The sequence below is a fragment of the Borostomias antarcticus genome (assembly GCF_949987555.1).
Source record: "Borostomias antarcticus genome assembly, chromosome: 5".
NCBI lineage: Eukaryota > Metazoa > Chordata > Actinopteri > Stomiiformes > Stomiidae > Borostomias > Borostomias antarcticus.
This window is the reverse complement of record NC_140238.1, coordinates 13,895,501-13,909,481: the sequence shown is the minus strand read 5'-3', so window position 1 is coordinate 13,909,481 and position 13,981 is coordinate 13,895,501. Positions and strand designations below refer to the sequence as shown.

Genomic DNA, 13,981 nt, shown 5'->3' with positions numbered 1-13,981 from the left:
TAAAGAATTTCGCTTCGAGGATAAATAAAGTTCATATCTATTTATTAATTGTTATCTCTTGTAATAACTTTGTGATGATGATATATCATATAATAGCATATCCTGATTGTGTGTGATATGATATCACGTCCGTGTGATTATGAACAGTGAAATTCAGGGCAATTTCACTCTGACACGCGCGCACACACACAAAAACACGCACGCACTCACACGGCAAGCAATCCCACAAAGCCTCTCCCCTATTCACAAAAAAAGTTTCAGCGAGCAAACTATTTCCTGAGTGGTATAAATAGGGCGCCACGCACATCTGCACTTCAGAACAAGGCGTGGTTGTAAACGGACAGGTGGGACAGTCGCGCTTAGAATAAATAGCCTACACTTTCAGGATACTTTCTCTCACGGAGATCACCACTTGATTTTGCAAAAATGCCCAAGTGCCCAAAATGCGAGAAGGAGGTTTACTTTGGTAAGATTCTTATGCTGTTGATTGAACAATTAATTCAGCAAGGATTTATGTTGTAGTCCCCTCGGTGGGAGAACAAACGAATTACCTCAACCTGTTTTGCAGTCAATTTATTTCTTCATATATCTTCTATTTCACGTAGATTACACATGTAGACTTATTATCCTTCTTAATTAAATAGGTTTATCTGATAAGGAAGAAGACGCTATTTCCTGGTTTGAAAAATGATGTGATGTATTTTCTATAGTTTAGCCTACCTTGTTAATAATTGTGTTTAATTTTGAGAAATACGATTTGGAGCTAAGAGATAATAACTTGTAAGAAGAAATTAGCATTGCCAAAACAGACAGTGAGCTTTTTATTATTTTAAGTTCAGCTTTTCGAGTGCTTCTGATAAATAAATCTAGCTGTCAAACTAGGAGTACAGCACATGTGCCAAATCTGGACCAGACAGCAATTTAACTTGTTCTAAGGACTAGAGCAAAGCTTTATGGCTGTGCACCAACATCTTTTCTCTCACGAGCACGAGGACAAGGTCAGGATGCTTTACATATCTGCCAGCCATGCCAGGTGTAGCTAACTGTAGGAAGACTGAACTGCATCTCTGTAGGTTGTCTGGATTAGAGACAGGAGAGTGAGGAGGATGCTGTGAGAAAGATCACAGATACGAGATCAATGCTCTGCGGAGACTGTCAGGGTTGCTTAATGTCAGGGTTGCTTTATGTGCACAGAGTTTCTCTAAGTGTGCAGGGTTGACCGTTATCCAGGGTGGACGGTAGTTCCATCTTTTAGATCAAGCACTGTTCCCTTTAGATATGTTGCTTTTGTACTTTTCTTGAGCGATGACTTCAATGAGAGATGAGAGGGAGGAGACGCAACATGTCTCCGTTCTGGAGACATACCTTCTCCTGATGAGTCCCGGCGGAGTCCGTCCCTCCTGAGGTTTCCATAGCAGCAGAACCCCTCCCCCTCCTCCCCATCTGAGGAAAGAAAGATGGACATCGGCCAAATTTTTTTTTGCGTCTTGATCCATTTACCACATTTTGCTCCACTTCAGTAGCTGAGTAGTGTATCTCGTCTCCGGAGACACGCGGAGGCTGAGTGCAGTACAAAGGGAGCACTTGGTTCGCTTCAGAGCGACCCACTGGATGGAGGAGCTATCCTTTCCATCCCTCGTTTCCACAGATTAACTTTCCCCTTTCAGCCAATACAAGCATGCTAACTTGTTTCAATCGTTTTTTCGTGTGGTGGAAAAAGGCTCTTGAATAAAGAGGTGCTCAGGGGAGGAGAGCATTGAAACAACACTTTGTCCTCCTCCACACAGCCTGCAGCATGTCATCTGTTTTGTTACATTACATTACATTACAGTCATTTAGTTGACACTTTTATCCAAAGCAACTTACAATAATTGCTTTTAATGTAGAAAATGTCAGTGTAGCCTACCACTTGCCAGAACTCACAAGTGCATCTCCTTTCTAAAACAAGTGACTAAGAGCATAATCTAGTGCTGAAGGCACTGACTCTAGAGGTACAGTAGCTTTTACAGCTGCATCTGTTATTGATATCTGCATCTGTTATCTGATATTAGGCTTTCTGAGGCCTGGTCTCCTCTCTGATCCATCACATGATCGCCTCATGCTTGCCCACATTCTAACCCCCCTACCATAGCCACATGTCTGCGCTGACATCCATCACACATCCAGTGCACCTATACACCTTCTCCTTCTCTCTCTTCTTCTCTCTGTCTCTCCTTATGTCTTTCTCCCTCTCTCTCTCTCTCTCCCTCTCTCGTTCCTTGGAGGGAGGGTTATCTAGCTGTCAAATTAGGAGTACTGCATGTGCCATGTCTCACTCTCTCTTCCTTCCTTCTCTCTCTCTCTCTCTCTCTCTCTCTCTCTGAGTGGCGCCTGAGCTATCAGATGGAAGCAATCATACTACCGCTGCTGTCGTCCGAGAATGATGGTGGATAGTTCCAGAGAGAGAGAGAGAGAGAGAGAGAAAAAGAGAGAGAGGGTGTAGGCTATGTCCGTGTTGGTCTTCCCATTGCTACATAATCAACTTGCTTACCCCCTTGCTTCTTCTTCTCTTACATCCCATCTCTCACAAATTAATGACATCAAGGGGATTGAACGACGCTCACACACACACACACAGCAAACAGATTTACATGGGCTGAGGATGGAGAAGTGAGCTGCGCAGTCAGCGATCATGAGCATGCATCCTCGTAAAGAATGAGCCAGATGTATTTGACTCTGAACAGTTTTCCCAAAGGAAGTCAACCTGGCCCGCCGCTCAGCGCCGTGACAGTCTGGCCCCGGAGGCCGGCCGGGTTGGCAGAGAAGGAGGGGCCGCTCGTTCCCAGAGTCTCGTGATTTGTTATTGGAAGTAAAAGCGCAGCCATTAGTACGGTCGTCTGGCCTGGATTCCGTTGTGCCTGGCCTGACCAGAGTCTGCTGCTGGAGTCCTGTCAAGTCACACTGCTGTCCTCCCTCACTGCTGTTATGTAATACTGTTATAGAAACCCGTCTATCAATAGTGCTCTGATTAGAACTGACTCAAACAGATGCCATTGGCGCTGAAAGAAGAATAGCTCATTTAAATGTATAGCTCCTTTTAGTGTACAGCTCATTTTAATACCATCTGTGAAACAACATATTGGACTGTAGCACATTGACCATACGCACAGACCATTGGTCATAATGTGTGTTACTTTCTTCATTATTTATGGCTAAAGTTTAGTAGGCGTGGCCTTCTAATCGAGTACTTCTCTTTGGGATCATGTGTTTTGTGAGTTTCGTGAGCTTGGCTGCGTTTGGCTCCCGTCACGTGCGGATGCTTGGTCTCCTCTCTCCCCCATAATGGTGGAATGTGTCCCAGCTGTAAACGTCTAAACTCTCCAGCATCCCGGGTCATAAAACATCCATGACTGAGGCACATGACTACGGCGTTTATAGCTGTCATCATGATGGCTGTTTGTGAGTGCTTCTTTCTCTACGGCTCGATCTTGAAGATAATGATTTTCTTTTATCTCAGTCTTTATGGCGTGAGGGGAGTTAGGCGAGGGCAAATTCCCCTGGGACTCTCCCTACCTCCTCCTTGGCCAAGCGCCTCACCCAGCCAATCGGCCTACTATGTTCTGTTCTCTTGTGTTGTCTTTCTTGTTTGTGAGGGAAGGGTGCAGGTAACATGATGACGCTGGCTCGGACCAGACCCGACATGTAGAGTGCGAAGCTAACAGTCACAGCTCGGTGATTAGTCTGGTCTGGCGTTCAGTCACTATAGACCCGGGGTGACCCTGCCTTCTGGAGGCTACACTCTGTGTGTGTGTGTGTGTGTGTGTGTGTGTGTGTGTGTGTGTGTGTGTGTGTGTGTGTGTGTGTGGTTGTGTGTGTGTGCGTGAGATTGTGGCGGATCTATTAATCATGTTTTTTGTCTCTCTGACAGCGGAGAGGGTGACATCACTGGGTAAAGACTGGCACAGGCCTTGTTTGAAGTGTGAGAAGTGCAGCAAGACCCTGGCGCCTGGGTCACACGCACAGGTGAGACCCCAGCACACACCTCTCTCACTCACTCACTCACTCACTCACTCACTCACTCACTCACTCACTCACTCACTCACTCACTTACACGCTCACACTCACACACACACTCACTCACACACTCACACACACACACACACACACACACACACACACACACATGCACACACACACACCTCTGTCTTCACACCAACTCACCTCTATCTCTCTCTCTCTCTCGGTCTCTCTCTCTCTTACACACACACATACACACACACACACACACACACACACTTTGCACAAGATACTGTGAAGCTTCCATAGAATTCAAATATCTGTAATCCACACTTGGTTAAATCATTGTCCAAACAAGTCCAAACAAACGTTCAGTCAACCTTGATGTTTTCACTGTGACCTGTTTAATACTAATTCAACATCCTTGTTCCCTCAAGCACGATGGCAAGCCCTACTGTAACAAGCCCTGCTACGCTGCACTCTTCGGACCTAAAGGTATGTTGACGTCATCCTCTGCTTTCCTTGTTATTGAGGAAATCATGTGCTTGGTTCTAAGTGCATGTTTGAGGTAATTACAGAGATCCTGATAAACATTCCTGTCTAATCTCCGGGGGCATCACTGTGTCATATTTTGGGATGTTCCCTGTAAGGAGGAGAGTACAGGGAGAGTGTCTGTATCAGCTGCTCAAAGATCTGATCAGTTACCTTATCGATCGATGATAACCTGAGGTGACTCCTCCCCTTCAGGGCAGGCCATTATATAACTGTCTTCTTCTGACGTTTAATGCGAGATCCTGAATGAGCAGAATTGTTGCGATTCTATTCCAGAACAGTGGTAGCCATAGTGACGCTCTGGACAGACTTGGTTCCATCTGACAGCTCTCTCTCTCTCTCTCTCTCTCTCTCCCTTTCTCTCTCTCTCTCTCTCCCTCTCTCTCTCTCTCTCTCTCTCCCTTTCTCTCTCTCTCTCTCTCTCTCTCTCTCTCTCTCTCCCAGGATTTGGACACGGTGGAACTGAAAGCCACACATTCAATTAGACTAATAAAGGTAGGTTGGAGTTCTTCTGCCAGACACAGTCTACTCATTCAAACACAGTTGAGATTATGAGCCTCAATGCAAATACAGTGCTGTCAGTGTTAATCACAGTTGAAATAAGATCAACTTCCAGAGGTGGAAATACTGCTCTGAATCTGTAAAAACTAGTAGGAGTAGTAGAAACATCAAATACACTGAAGAAAGATGAAAAAAGATGGACACTGCATGGACAGTGCTGCATAAAGGGACAACAGACACGTTGTTGATTGTATTGGGAATATAATGCAACGGCTTGTCTTCTGTTTCCAGGCCCACTCCCCCTAGCAGCATGGCTATTCAGCAGAAGACAACCAAGCTGACCTACAGCATCCACACCACGCCACAATAACCACAATAAAGAGTTCTTCTCTGGTCGAACCATTTTGACGTATTCTTTTCTTTTTGCCTTTGTTTAGAGGACTGGTGTTGTATGGTCCCATTTAGTAGACTAGATGTGTTTGACAATCATGTCTCCGTTCTTGTTCTGATTAAACACTCTTTTTAACGTTTGTGTTATTCTTATTCGTCCGCAATTTCATCCCCGTGGTGTAGGCATGTTTGCATGTTTTGTATGTTAGTGTAGGAAAACATTCTGGATTTTTACATGTTTCATTTTGGATTTTTACACATGCTTAGTTCATATATTTTAGTATAGGAAATCTATTGGATTTTCAAGTACTGTCATTGTGAAAATTATGTTTTCTACTAGTTACAATATAGACAATGTATCCCCTACATCTCCAATTGAAAGGCCGGGCACCCAACCACACCCACTTGTAGATAATGCTCATTAGTTTCCACATTCCCTGACCCTGGCACAATCTCTAATCTAATCACTGAATTGTTCATTCGTTTCGCAATTTGTCCGCAGCACATGATATGAATAATACGGTATTTATATAACTGACGACAGACATAATCTTGTCTTTGTCAATTAGTTAACACATTTTTTAAAATCAAGTTTAGATTTTTTAAACCATCCCACTCGCTGTGGACTACTGTGCCTATATGAACCGTCTTACTATGATGAGTTATGTGAGAATGAGAAGGAAGTGTAGTGGTTTAACGGTGAGAACACCTTTCTGCTATGAGGAAGTCTAGAATAACGGACTGACAGATACTCAGTTGGACATGGCCTCCTACTCCTTCTCACACCCAGTCCAGAGCAGCTGGACCAGAGTCCTGAGGGACAGCCAGCTCTGGGACCTGTCCCAGCGCCAGACCCTCCCTCTTGGGTTTGTGGCTTCCGCTGCCACTCCTCGTTCACTGAAGCCGCCCTCCTCTCCAAGGAGGCCGCCATGGCCAACACACACATACAGTACACAGACATACATACACACACACACACACACACACGCATACACGCATACACACACACACACACACAAAGAAACACATGCACACACACTGTGCTCACTCGCCCACATGCACACTGCTGCCCGCATCCTCCCTTCCTTCCACCGTCAAATGGCTGACGTTACCGGGGCAACAGACACAAACAGAACCCAACAGACATGCGGCGTGGTGCGCGCCCGGCCTCTGTTCCCCTCCCCGTCTCCCTCCCCCTCCCTCTCTCCCTCTATCAGGAACAAAGACCTCCAGTGTCACACAGACAGACCTCCACCAGGCCACAGACAGGCAAGGCAGCGTGCCCAACTGGTGTGGCTGGACAGGGGGGGGGGGCAGAATCTCAGAACAATGACGCAATGCATTCCTCTCTCACATTTAACCTTCCCCATGCACTGTACTAAGTCTAGCCTAGGTTACTACGGGTCGACTTCAGTTGTAGTTTGAAAATGTTCTTAAGTTATTTATTATATTATTTATTTGGGTTTGGGTTTATTTTCTATTAGTGACAAAAATATCACAGCGGCATCAGATTCTGCAGAATGAGAGAGAAGTCTTCACAGAGACTTGCTGGAGGGCTCAGAATGAGTAGCCTATAAAGGGGTCTGCACACTGCCCCAACCAAAGCCAACTAACACCAACCAACATCAACGATGGGATTGGTGTGCCGTGATTGTTGATGACTGTTGGTGTTGGTTGGATTGATTTTGCAGTTGAATTTTAAATTTCCAACATTCTAAAAACAACTGACAAATTTAGAATGTTGGGTGCTGGGAGTTGTTTGGCGTTCACAGGAAGGACCATCAACTGTCATCGTTGTAGCCATGGTGATACTTCTCATTTTAGGAGTGAAACCTGTAGTCTGTGTGTGTGTGTGTGTGTGTGTGTGTGTGTGTGTGTGTGTGTGTGTGTGTGTGTGTGTGTGTGTGTGTGTGTGTGTATGTGTGTGCATGCGTGTGTGCGTGCATGCGTGTGTGTGTGTGTGTGTGTGTGTGTGTGTGTGTGTGTGGGCGTGTGTGTGGTTCATGAGGTGTGCCCAACCCAACAGAAATCGTATCAGCATGATTCATGTGGCTCTCATCAACGCGGGTACAAGCAAGCTGTAAACCTGTAACATGGATGCATGATTAGAGGAGTGTCAAGGCTGTACTTACTCCTGCAGACCTGTGGAAACTGACAAGGTTTCAGGGCATCCTTATGAAGGACGCGGGGTTACCACCAGTCTCTGTCCAGTAACAGGGCCCTGCAGTGGCACCGTGATGATGAGAGAGCACCAAGCCAGACCTGTGTCCAAATACTATTTGATGTCCTTTCAGTTACTTTTGCTCGAGTCTGCCTGACGTGTCAGGGTGGTGGGGTTTGCATTTGCAGGAACAGCCCTTTGGTTCCATTGCCTCAGACAGGAATAATCAAACATGCACAAAGTAATACCAGGATCCTCCCTCCTAAGCACGTACTGTATTCATATTTTATCACAAAAAATTATGCTCTTAGTCACTTGTTTAGAAAGGAGATGCACTTCTGGAGTTCTGGCGAGTAGTAGTACACTGATTACCTAGGTTAAATGCAATTATTGTGAGTCCCTTTGGATAAAGGTAGGCCCCAAGTACAGTAAATGATTGTAATGTAAGTGAAATGATTTCAGATAGTATTTTGACCCAGGTCTGCAGCAAGGCCAGATATCTTGGGTAATACAGTACGTGCTGCAGGCCCCTTCCTTAGCTCATCTTATCTGACCATGCACTCAGCAACATTACAACAGCAACATATTTCTCAAGTTCCCATCCGTAAAGCGGACCGTAACTGGAGAACACAATACCAGTGGAGAGAAAAGAAGTTTGGTTCATTTCCTTCGGTCAACACTGAAAGTCAGTGTTCAGACACTCATGGAGTCATGAAGTCCATATTAACAGAGGCTTTACCGGCTCTGAGGCTCAATAAAAAACACAAGCTCACCTTAGCCAAAACACATTTCAACTCATTACTGGTTGGAATGGTTCTCTTTATTACACGGCCAGCTATTTTTAGGTAAAATAACCGGCCTTAAAACTAAGTTATATTTAGAGTTTTTGTGTTTACTAGGTTATGCTTCATACTAGCAGTTTCCAGATAAGATGTGGTTACTTGTGTGACTTGAACCTCTACTGGGATTTCATGATATGAGAGAGATGCACAGGACAGCTAAAATATACAGTACTTTTCACTTCTTTAAGAGTCAATCCCCAAACTGGTACAAAGAGTAATCTTTGCTGATGCTCAATTCAAAGGTCAGATACATTTTTTTCCATCTGCTTGGCCACTTCATAAAGGGTTGCATTATGTTTTGGGAACAATAATTGAGTCATTATATATAATTGAGTCCATTTGTCCAGGGTTTGGCTCACCACAGAAATGCTTAATTTCCTGCCTCAGTATGAAATTTGCCTGGCAGGCTTCTCAGGTTTAGACACTCCTCTTGTCTTGCAATTTAATACTGAACCTCCGATATACCCTGAATACCCTGGGATTACTACCCTGGGATTAATTCTGTATGATAGAAGTCTCTAAACCATCTCTGCCAGATTATCTAACCTCTCTTGGGTCTAATAAAGGCTGTTGTGTGAAATTCCGGAACATGCTTTTTTCTGTGGCGTCTCTAGTCATGGGGCTAGCCCAGGACAGCTGTAACCCAGGAAGCAACGTTATTCCCCATCTCTCCCTGGTGGTCTCTCTCTCTCTCTCTCTCTGGTCTAATGTGCTGAACGAGCTGGGAGACTCCAGCAGAGACGCGTGTCTCTGGATCATGGGCCATGAAATGAAAAAGACAGCCTTGGCCTGCACACTGAAACAAGTTTTATTGCTGCAACATTTACTTGGACCTTCGTCAGGCGTCACCTAGAACACCAGCCAAAAGCACGGGAGGAGTGAGAGGGAGAGACACATGTAATTGAATATGCATGGCAGGTTCAGATACTCCCACCACACTATCCATTCCTCATTCTTTCCACCCCTCCTTCCCTCGTTCCCTGTCTTGCTGTCTTCGTCCGGAGTGACAGGGAGGGAGCTGTAGATGATTAGGCCTGCACCATGCATCTAGATAGGAGGGTGCCCCAGGTCAGCATGGCTGTATAAATTGAGCCTAAGGCATCGTACTTTGATCCAAAGTGACATTTGAAAGTACATTTTGTCTTTAGTAAGTGGACCAACAAAGCATCTCATTCCTCATCAGTGAAGCCGTCGTCCATCAGCAGTCACAGTGCGAGATCATACCCGTGTGTGTGAGGGTTAGGGGTCAGCCCAGCAGATACCAATAGCCCGGGTTAGGGTTCCAGCCCGACGCTGCTGTATGGTCGCCAGGTATCTTGGGCTAACCACGCTGAGAGGATGGAGGCTGGGTGAATCAAATGATCCTAGCCCAGGAGGAAGCCCCCTTCCTGTGGAGGATGGTGAGGCGGCAGGGCCTATCCACCAGACTAGCCTGGTGGAAACCTCTCTCCTCCACCCACACTCCTCCACCCAGACTCCTCCACCCAGACTCCTCCCCCACACTCCTCCACCCAGACTCCTCCACCACACTCCTCCACCTAAACTCCTCCACCCACACTTCTCCACCACACTCCTCCACCTAGACTCCTCCACCCACACTCCTCCACCCACACTCCTCCACCCACACTCCTCCACCCACACTCCTGGACCCAGACTCCTCCACCTAGACTCCTCCACCCAGACTCCTCCACCCACACTCCTCCACCCACACTCCTCCACCCACACTCCTGTAAAGGTTTAACACAGAGCCCTCTATCACAGAGCAGTTAAACCTCGCACAACAACGTTAACGTCTTCACTTTTAAATGCATGCACATTAACGTCCTAATCTTTAAATACATTTACAAACCCCTCGCTGCCCAATAATGGGATTTTGTGAGTGTGTCGTAAAGTTGGAATTCAGGTTGGGACCCCTGCTCTGAAAGTCTGGTCTGGGGAGAGGTTCTTAAAGAGGGTGGATTAAGACCAGCAGCCAAAACCTCTCTCTCACACACACACACTCACGCACACACACACACACGCACACACACACGTATATTCTTAACTTTGTGGGGACCGCCTAAAACTAGTCTGACTCAACGGATGTAGGTTTTGGGGATAAGCGTTGTCATAAGTTTATTAGTGCCCAATCAGTGGCGCTGTATCATGTGGTCGGCCAATCAGTGGCGATGGGAGATTCTCCCAGACTACATGAAACAACAACGAGCCAGCAACCACTCTGCCGAAGACGATTGTGATTGGTATTAAGAAAGACAGTGTTGTTTTCCAGCCAGACCTTGAGTCCAGCCAGACCTTTATCCAGTGCTGGCACAGCGTAAACAAAGTGTGGAGATAGGTCTGGCTGTGCAAGACTAACCTAAACTTAATCCTAGCCCTAAACCCTAAACCTAACCCTAAACATTTGACCCTAAAATTAAGCCATAACTTGTAAGGACCTCCCGTGTCCCAACAAGTGACCATCGTTCTTTTTTGGCTATTCTCTTGGGGACATTTTGTCCTCACAGCGTATAGTAAAGCACAAAAACACACATACACACACACACACACACACAGACACACATACACACACACACACACACACATACACACACACACACACACACAGACACACATACACACACACACACACAGACACACACACACACACACACACACACACACACACATGCAGCTCGGGGACACATCCAGCTCCCCACAGAGCCTAAAGCATGCATACACGCACCTGCCAGGGAATGATAAGGCATGAAGTGTAGATGTGTTCTTGCATGCGTGTGTGCTTGTTTGTGTGTGTGTATGTGTATGTGTGTGTGTGTTTGTGTGAGATCAGACAAACACACACACACATCGCAGAACCTGGACACAATTGCGTCCGTCTCTCCACACATGCGGCAGTTTCCTAGGGGGGATTGGAGACAGACTGATTGCAGGGGCTTCGTGATGAATGACCTGGTCTCTTACTGTTGAATGAACCTGAATACCAGCACAATCACATCCATGTTATAAATGAGTCAAAGGAATTTCTTAGAAGTGTTTTCTCCGATACAAAACCATTTGTATTCTGAGATTAACTGAATTTACTAAGATGAGTTGACTCTGAACTGTCATGCTCATCATTCAGCACCACAATACATAAAATGATTTGAGCGTCGCTCTGATCTGATTGCCTCCAGCTGTACAGATTAATAGATAAAGGAACGTCTCATGTTCAGAAAGAATCCTCTCTAAAGTCTTCTTCTTCTCCCTCTCTGGCCTCTATTCTCCTCCTCTTCCTCCCCTCCTCCTCCCCTCCTCATCCTCGTCCTTGGAGCCAGCAGAGTGTGCGTGAGGATACATCTGAGCCTCCTACTGCTCTGCTCTAGTTTGCTTGTCCCAGAATCCCCTGCTGCTTGTTCTGGCACTGAATGCGGTTAGTTGGCTCATCCTCTACCTCCACAGGCTGGTCCTCCAAACCCTGAAAGTCCACTTAACTAGGCCTCCACTCTACCTCGGTGCCCACTGATCATTCCCACAGTCCAGCTGGGCTGCCCATGCTGGCCACAAGTAATGACCTCACCCAGTGGCTAGAGCATCTGACTATCGTTAACTTGTGCACTTGAGCAAGGCACTTTAGCCCAACACTAGCTCATGGTTGTAAGTCGCTTTGGATAAAAGTGTCTATGACTACAGATTTCAAATGTAGTGGTCTTAATACCCAGCTGTAGACTAGGACAGACACAGGACTTGATACCACTCCTAGCAGTGGTTTCTAGCAGGGAGACCAGCTCTGTGCAGCCCTCTGGTATCCCTGCTCTGCGCCTGGACTATATCCAGCACCGGACCTCAAGCCAATCCAACAACAACATACAAGAGACAGAGTGGGACGCCACAGTGGGGAGTTAGACTGGGCAACATTAAAGGAGCAAGATGAGTTATGCAGACAAAAGCTCCAGTAAGACTGAACAGATCCTCCTACTGTAACAGCCACACCCAAACTCCAATCATCAATCCACCAATAGCCTGCTTCCAGGGTGTCAGACTCCACCAGACAGACATATCCAGGCATGACGCGCACAGCTGATATAACAGAACAGGATGCTGCAACAGGCTCATCTGGATAAATGTCATTTTTACAATAAAGATTTATTGAATTGAATAACTGTAACTGAACTTTATTCCTAATTTACTCTCTCATTATCATCTAGGTAGAAATAGGTCTTGGCTATACAACTTTAGAGAGGTGGCAATTCTAGACTTTAATCAAATACAGTAGAAATATCCAGTTGACCATTGATTACTGCATTATTCCACTTTTAAGACGTGTCAATACTGCTCCCTGGTGGACCCAGGTGAAACAGCAGCTGCTCTTTATGTTTGCTGGCAACAAGAAAAGAGCACTTTCAGGAGTATTGTAAATATTTTATTGACAGTGCCTTTCCATATTTAATTACAAAACACAGGTGGTATAAATCAAAACAAATAAGTTACAGTGTAGTAAAAAGCACTTGAGATTCCTTTCCATTGTCATCATTAGTGTGAACCTCATAGGAAAATAGCACAGAAAGTATGCATTCATATAATTTCATTCATATATATTCTATTCTTTAGCTAAATAAACCTTTATTCAATTCCCTTGACTAACTGGATGAAAGCAAAGAAGGTTTACGGCTTGGTGATCCTGGCTTGCCCTCCATTTCATCCTGAATTCAGTTTTACAGTATGAAAACCATTTCTAAACAACGCTTCATGACAGTCTTGTGAGGAGTACAAATAAAAAGTTAAGGAGATATAAATTAAGTTAACAACAGTGAACAGTCTGGAAAACCTTTTGTCCAATGGCAGATTTCCAGAGTGATACCTGACCTCAAAGCACTCTCTCTGGAACACACACACACACACACACACACACACACACACACACACACACACACACACACACACACACACACACACACACTGCATAGACCCGAGTTGAACCGGGAGTCAGTGGAGCCATTCCTCTCGTACTCCCCGCTGCTGTGGCGGATATTTTCAGCCTGTTTGTTGCCATGGCGACGGAGCTGGGGCACTAGGTGGAGGGGATTAAGGTAGAGATATGGACAGACAGATACATGTAGAGATACAGGCTGCCAGGGAAGGCCTCCACTCCAACAGCCCCTCACCCTCCTGCCTCCCCGGGGGGAAGGGGGCAACCCTGGACTCAGTTGGGGGGTGGGGGGGTAGTAGGGTTCTGGGACAAGGGCTTGGCAACAGGGGTCAAAGTTGTTCTATTGCACATACATTACTGTTCCATGTCTTTTCTTCTTCTGGCTTGTCTATAGAGCTCGTTATAAAACCTCACAGTTCAAAACAGGCAGCAAGAGAATTACACATGCTAAGAGCTCCGCAACCAGCTCTGCAGCCTAAATAATAATACAATAATAATAATAATCATAACAATAATAATAATAATAATAATAATAATACAGTGAACAACAGTACAGAATATTCACAATACAACAATAACTATTTGATAGATACAGGCAAAATGTAACAGCAATTTTTTGAATATTAAAAAAAAAAG

General features: G+C 45.5%; 1 protein-coding gene across 1 annotated transcript; it reads left to right on the top strand.

The window, feature by feature from the left end:
* Window positions 1-426: 426 nt before the first annotated feature.
* crip1 (cysteine-rich protein 1) lies at window positions 427-5,490 on the top strand (the record flags this gene model as incomplete). Its single annotated transcript, XM_084437641.1, has 5 exons — window positions 427-466; window positions 3,908-4,002; window positions 4,434-4,491; window positions 4,993-5,043; window positions 5,341-5,490. 4 exons carry the CDS (start codon window positions 427-429, stop codon window positions 5,031-5,033), a joined length of 234 nt encoding a protein of 77 aa, XP_084293767.1. The 3' UTR covers window positions 5,034-5,043; window positions 5,341-5,490.
* Window positions 5,491-13,981: the final 8,491 nt, after the last annotated feature.